The following is an 8,213-nucleotide window of genomic DNA, read 5'->3' on the forward strand; positions in this document are numbered from 1 at the left end:
ATGGGAAACTGTCTGAGGAGGATCTACGCAGTGGAGGAAGAGAAGAGTCGCATTCAGCCGCCGCCCATGGACAGGAGGATCCTAAGGATCAAAGTACGTATGAGAATAGATCAATTCGAAGAGATTTTGGCACGTGCCGATATCGATAAGGAATCCGACGGTGGTGGTAAGCTTGGTTTTCTGATCGTTAAAGAGTATATGGAAGGCCGTTTACCAGAGCCTGTAGTTATATCCGACCACGACGATATCATGATCCGTCGAGGCCGGAGATTGGTGTCCATCAAGGAGGAATAACCAACATATATGTATTTATGTACATTCAAATTCAAGATCATATAGTATACAATTGTAAATTGTTTGATATACTGGAAATATATCATCGAAATCATGACGAGATATCAGCATACATATATATATATATGTGTAATATATATATATATATTTTGTGATCCAATATTAACTATGCAATGGGCTTTCGGTTGGTAGTTTTACGAAGGCCCACATATTGAACGAGGGACAGTTTTTTTTTTTTTTGGTCGTTGTATGTATTGGTGCTTTTCGAAGGCACACACGCGGCGTGGGAATATTCCGCCACGTGACTTAGGCGTTGAAGGGTCAAACCGAAGGTATGCCACGTGTCATCTATTCAAACATGATCAAGATTCATGATCCCATGCCCGCTGGACCACGAAAACCGTTTAATATTTACCGTTGGATGAAAAGGCGCACGTCATCCAGCGGTGCATTTGCAGTTAGTGGAAAAAAAAAAACAATACTCGGATTTCTATTGGGTGGTAATAATAATAATGGGAAGCCGCTGGGCAGAAGCATGTGCATGCCTGCCTGTATCTTGCAGCCTTCATGTGGATAAATCACTGTGCAACACCATCCATTATCACACATATGCTTGCATGCATGCAATGTTATCATAGATATCCATGCATGTGTGTACCATATATATATATACATATATATAGTCATGTATATCTGCAGATGGGTACAGGACTTGATCCAAATTTATAAATATGGCAAAGAAAGGTGATATTAAAATTAAAATTTCATTGCATTCACAAAAAAATCAGCTAGCTTCTTTAAGTTATTGATGATATCGTGAAGAACTGCTATTAGAAGCAAATTTAAAGTTGATTAGCTCTTACAAACGTTAGAGAGGGAAATTAAGGAGTTGCCCTACTATTAATTATCATTAAATACATTATTTCTAAGAATTAGCAAAAAAATCAAATCACCAGAAAAAGGATAGGCCCACTAAAACCTAATACCAATTTTCTCTTACTATCCCTATTTTCCGTTATACAGATACGCCTCTCCAGATTTTTTTTTTATTATTAAAAAAATAACAACGAACACAAATCCAACAAAATATTAAAAAAATTAGAACACACATATTTTTTTCAGGAATTTAAATGAAAAATATTAATCAGATTCTCGTGTTTAAAGAGAGACGATCGATCAGCCAATAGAAGATTACTACTTTTTTTCTCGCTCTTTTTCAGAGCTTGGTGTTTTTTTTTTAAAAACATTTCCAGAAAGATGGAGATTTCAAGAGGAGGTTGAAGACAGCGAAGCAGATGTTATGCATCGGACCCAACACAGATGCACGCACATATACACTATATTATATAAGCGAATGTATGTATATACATAACAGGGAGGAAAAAAGAAAAGGTGAAATCAGGTCTCTGGCTTTTCTCATATTTCGTTGGCTCTCTCTGTCTCCTCTCTCTCCGGCCATTGTCGTGGGTTCCCACTTGCAGCTTTCTTGTCTTCTCCCTTGTTTTTCCCCCCCCTAATTACCCTCAAGAGAAAACTCCATCCTTCCGTGTAATCGTCCTTCTTCTTCCTCTGTTTTTGCAATACATATAAAGGGTTTCATTTTTTTTTTTCGTATTGGGAGGGGGAAAGGTTGCAGTTTTGGGGATTGGTTGAGAAAACCAGTGACGAGCCCGAACAGGAAATGGAAAAGTGAAAGAAAAATGGTTCCTTTGATGTGAATTGAGGATTGTCTGGGCGTTGTTTTCAATTTTGGGCATCTGGGTATTTCTGGTTTCTCTCTCCTGGAACATTTCGGCGATGGCTCAACAGAGACAGTTTCAGATGGAAGGTGGTGGGGCCAACACGGCGTCGCATAACGATACGACGTTGACGAAGATCTTCGTTGGTGGGTTGGCGTGGGAGACGAAGAGAGATACGATGAAGCGTTATTTCGAGCAGTTTGGCGAGATTGTCGAAGCCGTCGTCATTACGGACAGGAACACCGGAAGATCCAAAGGATATGGATTTGTAATGTCTTCAGTTTTCTTTTCTCTCGACACAAACGAACAATCTTGTAGGATCATATTTGTTTGATTCACTTTCTGGGTATGCATTTTCAGGTGACGTTTAAGGAACCGGCGGCGGCGATGAGAGCCTGCGAAAACATATCTCCGGTGATCGATGGAAGAAGAGCAAATTGTAATCTTGCTTGCCTCGGTGCCCAGAAAACTCCAAGACATGGTTTTCTACTTCTTCTTCTTCTTCTTTTTCCTTTTTAACCATCTCTCTTTAAGCCTAGAATGCATCTGCTTTCTGAAGCAAGTCACGTAAAGTGTTTGGTTGGTGGAACTGGAATGGAACATACAGTTTATCTTATTGGTAAATCGTCAAGGTATAATTAAGATCTAAAAAGGAGAAGACATAGATATGGTTGTTTCAGTGATTCTTTGAGAGAACTGTGAAATGCAGGAACAGGGAGGTTCAGTTCAGCATCATCAACCCGCTGCTCAATTTGCATTTCCATATCCTGGTTACGGGTAAGCATACATGCATATATACATATATATGATATGCTCAGCAATTTCATTGTAACCATCCTGGTCATTCTTTTCTTCTTGGGTTTGAAGGTTTGCTGGTTATTCTCAAGAGGGCATGTACCCCATGGTTAGTTACTCGAACCATATATTGTATTGTATACCCTTCTTTCTCCAATGTGAAATATCTAACTCATGTATGTGCAGAATTACTACAACCATATGTATGGAGGACAGCAGTTCTCGCCATATTACGGGCCATCGGGGTCAGCTGGTGGCATGTTCCATGGTTTCTACCACCCGTTCTACCCACAGTACAGCACGCAGAGTGGCAGCAGCGCCCAAGCTCATGGTCATCATGGTTATGGCCTTCAATACGCTCCTTCTCTTCTGCAGTACCCTTACTTGCCTCCTCCGCCTCCCATCCTCTCCCTTCCGACATCTTTCACTCTGTCTTCTTCTTCTTCTTCTTCAGGTTTCACCCTTTTGCTTATATCATTTCTTGTCTCATCTCTGTGAAAGCTTGTATCATTTCGTGGTTCTTGATCCATGTTATTATCTTGCATTTGATTGGTCAGTTGGAGTTGGGGTAACGTCTGTAGCCGCAGCAGCAGCAGCGCCAATTCCATCTGCAACGGCGGGGCCCTCACCAAGAACAACGACAGCGACGGCTACAACATCTGCAACTGCAGCTGGAGAGAAACAACAGACATGATCTTGTCGTCCGGCCACTAACGAGATCAATCACATCCATAAAAAAAAAGGGTCTTGATCATAACAGTGAAACAAGAAGCACATGACGATCAAAGCCAACGATTGAGTGCTCAAACAGGCGGATACCTGCTACAGAACCATGCAAAGTTTACCATCCACAGCATTCTACAACATGATCACTTAGTAGGCAGTCCATTGGTTTTCTTTATTTTTTTTTTCCTGATTACTTATGAAAATCTAGAACTAGCTAGGACTCTAGGGAGCCATCACATTCTTTACTTTCCGACATTCATCTCATCAGGTAAGAATCCGAGGAATAGGTGGCCTTGGATTCCCTCCATCCAAGAAAAAAAAAACCGGTTTCATTTCGAATGATTCCGGTGTTGGATGCAAAAAGCGTCCATTTACACAACTCTGAATTCGATAAGTTTTTTCTTTCTTAAATTTAGGTTCAGAAGATCCGTTTTATGTATTCTTTTGAACCTTTGAACTGATTCAAGAAGGGGGCTTGCTTCGGATAAGCTTTAGCCCTTTCTTTCATATATCTTGGTTAACTTTGTAATTCTTTGCGTTTGTTATCTGCTGCTGTTCTTGGATCGTTTTTTGTTCAATGATTATAACTTTTTTTATAAAGATAAGGTCTTTAACCCAGTTCTGGGGAAACCCAAAAGAACAAAAATACGATGCATCATTGTCTCTCGGTTCGTGCCTTAAAGTCATCGTCTTTGGATTCCTAATGGGATCTTTAAGGTACAAAGTTTTCGGTCAAAAGACCGTTGGGTTGGCAGAGATGGATCTTTCTGCCCGTCTCATATGCGACAGACTCGAGCCAACGTTCTCTAATTATCATCGGCCCAAATCCATATGAGGCCCAATAGCCACTTTATATGGGCCATAAAAATTTAGATGGGCCTCTGTGTTAGAATGGCTGCCCGGTCCGATAAAAGAAATGATCGGTTTGTTTATTGATAGTGGCATATTTAAATCTTTACGCTAACATAAAATTAGTGGACCGTTTTTTTTTTATTCCGAATAAAGAAAATAATATTCGTCACGTCCCGTTTATCCTTTCCAAAGAAAAAAAAAACACATCCAGTATGAGTATGGAATGAAACAATATAAAAACTAATTTAAATCAATGTCCAAAAAAATTAGAAGTCCACGTGTCGTCCATATGACCACGAGATCCTCGTTGCTTGCGTGGCAGCTCTGGCGACAAAAGTCTCCACTACCGAAACACTAGCAGCTCGACACGTGTCATGCGGATCTGCCCCGAAAATCAACCATTGCATTCCAAAATATCAAAAACAGAAGCCCTAGTTCCGCCACGTCAGCCCCACCCCACCGCAACTGAATGTCGGCCCTCCTTTTGATATGCCATTTGATTTAAAAGAAATCAAGAATCAGAATTTTGAAATAAAAAAAATTTCCAATCGGAAATTCTTTGTTAAATAAATTAAAATTATACTTTATAGTTTATAGGATTAGATTAGTTCTGGATTAAATTTCATTTTGGATTAATTAATGTATTAGCATCAGAGTTGAGCTTTGAGGTTGCTGGATTCTGAGAGTTTTTCTACAAATGTAATATTTTTCTTTCGGGGACTCGTATTTGGGGGAAGATATTTTCCTTTGATATTAGTGGTTGAGATCGAAAGTTGATTGCTAGATTCCAAGGCCAGTCGTTGCTTCTCTCCCTCGCTAGATTGTCAGATATTTTCTTCTTTCTCCTCTTCCTTGATCGGAAATCATTTTCCCAGTGATTCCGTAGCTTTGTCCTGTTCTGGTGTCCTGTTTTTTTTCTCGGTTTTTCGAAAGATTAGGAATTTTCTCTGATTCTGCTTTGTGGGTCTCCGATGGTTGAGGTGGTGGTTGTGAGTAGCGACGACGGCATGGAGGCGGAGGAGGGGAGGAAGACGATCGACGGCGGAGGACAGTCGTCGGGAGTTGTCCTGTGGGAAAAATACATGCCGAAAATAGTGCTTAGGGTTTTGCTCGTCGAAGCCGATGACTCCACTCGCCATGTCATCTCCGATCTTCTCCGCAAATGCAATTACAGAGGTCGAACTCTCCATTAACCTTAAAGATTTGTTTCCCTCCATTTCCTTTTCCAACCTGACCATTGCTGGCATGTTGGTCTCTGTACGTATGTGCTTGTATATGTCTCTTTTTATGTATGTCAATGTTCATACTTCTGTTATCTCAGATGGTGGTCTGATAAAATATGCGTGGGACATAATCTGAGTTTGTGTGATGTACCAACAAGTTTGGATTTCATGATGTAGAATGAACTTTCTAGTCTCCTAATGTTTTCGGGTTCTGTTCTTGGAAACTTAACTTGATTTATCAATGAAATTTTGCAGTTTCTGCTGTTCCGGATGGTTTAACGGCGTGGGAGACTCTGAAAGGGCGGCCACAGAGCATAGACCTTGTCCTAACCGAGCTGGATTTGCCGTTGATATCTGGTTTTGCGCTTCTTACGCTGGTCATGGAGCATGAAACTTGCAAGAACATTCCAGTCATAAGTAGGCCGATGATCTTGGAGTTCTATTTTGATGTTTCAGCATAACTTTCTCTCTTCCATGGATTTGATCTGTTACGGTCGTCTTGATAGTTATGTTTTGTTTGATGGAATGTGTAGTGATGTCCTCGCAAGATTCGTTTGGTATGGTCTTGAAGTGCCTGTTGAAGGGAGCGGCTGATTATCTTATCAAACCTGTCAGGAAGAATGAGCTGAGGAATCTATGGCAGCATGTCTGGAGAAGGCATGCAGTGAGTCACTTTCTTATGGTTCTTCTTGATGTTTCTTTCAGAATTATGATACCTTCCTCTGATGAATTTTGCTGACAAAAGACTAATGCCATGTCCCTATGATTCAGTTGTCCGCTCCGCCTGTTCATCATGGCTTACCGGCTTCAGAGCCTAAGCTCGAAGCTACAGCTGAAAACAGCACAGAATCCAGAGATTACTTGACTTCTACTACCTGCAAAAATACGAACAGAAAAGGATTTGATGTTCAGGTAAGTTAATTGCCATGGTGGATATTGTGTCGATATGTTTGTTATATAGTTTACCATCAGCATGTTGCCTTGGTGTGATGGTCATGGATGTATTTGATGGGGCAGCCAGATAAGAGGCTGGTCTATGTCTATGGCTGTCAATGAGGGAATCTCCTCTTTTTCTTTTCCACTTTACCTCCACGAGGTTTTTTACGTAGCGAATGCATTGTTCTGCAGAGCTCTTGCTCATCTCATGGCATCTCGAGGGCAAAGCAAGCTGATGGTGGCATTCCAACCATGCTTAGGGAGAATGCCAAATCAGTGAAAGAATTAGCTACTCCTTTGAATCAAATAGAAGGTAGAATTTGATGTGCTGCCTTTTGTTTAATTTGATTGTAAAAAGTATGTAATTGTATGTATAGGCGTTTTGACGAGCTATCAGTTTCAGAAAAGCTTGCTAAGGCTGGAACTGGAGGAGGAAACATGCTGTTGGGTGGAAGAGATGGAACAGCAGATCTTGGCAGACATGTAGTTAACTCTGTCTGGAGGGAGAAAATGTCTGAATCGTCTGGTATGACGATGGATTTGATAGGTGCATTTGACGAGCAGCCCAATTGCCTTAATGGAGTCGATTGTTATACCGAGAATGTCTGTCCGGAACTCGAACTTTCTCTGAAAAGATTCAGCCCCAGAACCTCCAAGGACCAATATGAAAGTGAAAGACAAATGCTTTGCCAATCCAACAACTCTGCCTTCTCACGGTAAGCTGCTTGGTATCTCAGATATCATATCTCTCAAATGGGCATTTGCTTTTGATCATCTAATATCAATTTCATTTTCCCATTTTCAGATATGACAATGGAAAGCCAGTCGTTGTTGCTGCTGCTACAAGTAGTTCATCTGAGCCCAAAACGTCGACTGAATCGCATGAACAGTTCAAAATGGTGAGCTCTGATATACAAAGCGTCACAACAAGCAGCAACAACCAAGAGAATATGGGATCGTGCATAAGTGGGCAATACGGACAGTCTGACTTCAGCTACCTAAACCAAGTTCTTCAGGCGAACCCACAAAAAGATTCCCCCTTTTCTCGAGAAACATTGGTCGGATCCGAGGAAACAATGAAAGCTGGCCAGGAACTGGAGCTTGGCTGTCAAAGTTGCAGTACAGAGAAGTCGAAGGAAGAACAAAGTGCTGCAGAGGATGATGGGCTAAGAGGGACAATGGAACAGCAAAGATGGAGACAAAGAGAAGCAGCTCTCTCGAAGTTCCGGATGAAGAGGAAAGATCGATGCTTTGAGAAAAGGGTAAAGATCCCCAATGCATATCTTTACATGAGAAGAAAAAAAAACATTTTGGAATGATGATGATGATGATGATGATGATGTGTTTTTCTTTTTTACAGGTTCGATATCAGAGCAGGAAGAAATTAGCAGAGCAGCGTCCACGTGTAAGAGGGCAATTCGTTCGTGCCTTAAATTATGAGATTCCACCTCCTCATGTCTCCGATGGACCCTGAACTTCCAATCTGGTCTGGCGTGGGCCGTTGGCGTGGCTACAGCTACATCCACACATATATATGTATGTATGTATGTATGTTATACTATATAGTTATGAAGCAAGCAGTGGTTTTTGGCATCTGACTTCGCTATCTGTTGATTGTTTCTTGTCAGATAGTTGAATCTCGTGTAGG

The 8,213-nt window shown here is 41.1% G+C and overlaps 3 protein-coding genes across 4 annotated transcripts; all 3 read left to right on the forward strand.

Moving 5' to 3' along the window:
* On the forward strand, positions 1 to 294 carry LOC104817614. The gene has a single exon (XM_010546864.1). The coding sequence runs from the start codon at positions 1 to 3 to the stop codon at positions 292 to 294; it is 294 nt and encodes a 97-aa protein (XP_010545166.1).
* A 1,126-nt stretch (positions 295 to 1,420) lies between these two features.
* On the forward strand, positions 1,421 to 4,119 carry LOC104817615 (RNA-binding protein 24). Its single transcript, XM_010546866.2, has 6 exons — positions 1,421 to 2,301; positions 2,394 to 2,540; positions 2,743 to 2,810; positions 2,901 to 2,937; positions 3,015 to 3,282; positions 3,386 to 4,119. Exons 1-6 carry the CDS (start codon positions 2,092 to 2,094, stop codon positions 3,520 to 3,522), a joined length of 867 nt encoding a protein of 288 aa, XP_010545168.1. The 5' UTR covers positions 1,421 to 2,091; the 3' UTR covers positions 3,523 to 4,119.
* A 924-nt stretch (positions 4,120 to 5,043) lies between these two features.
* LOC104817398 (two-component response regulator-like APRR9) lies at positions 5,044 to 8,160 on the forward strand. 2 transcript variants are annotated; one of them, XM_010546574.2, is made up of 8 exons: positions 5,044 to 5,582; positions 5,885 to 6,046; positions 6,163 to 6,293; positions 6,401 to 6,541; positions 6,758 to 6,878; positions 6,963 to 7,281; positions 7,371 to 7,827; positions 7,926 to 8,160. In XM_010546574.2, the coding sequence occupies exons 1-8, from the start codon at positions 5,378 to 5,380 to the stop codon at positions 8,037 to 8,039; spliced, it is 1,650 nt and encodes a 549-aa protein (XP_010544876.1). In that variant the 5' UTR covers positions 5,044 to 5,377; the 3' UTR covers positions 8,040 to 8,160. The 2 variants fall into 2 exon arrangements, with proteins under 2 accessions (XP_010544876.1, XP_010544877.1); XM_010546575.2 differs by having other exon boundaries at positions 5,047 to 5,582; positions 6,969 to 7,281.
* The last annotated feature ends 53 nt before the right edge of the window (positions 8,161 to 8,213 follow it).

The sequence above is a fragment of the Tarenaya hassleriana genome, unplaced genomic scaffold, assembly GCF_000463585.1.
Source record: "Tarenaya hassleriana unplaced genomic scaffold, ASM46358v1 Cleome27, whole genome shotgun sequence".
NCBI classification, from domain to species: domain Eukaryota; kingdom Viridiplantae; phylum Streptophyta; class Magnoliopsida; order Brassicales; family Cleomaceae; genus Tarenaya; species Tarenaya hassleriana.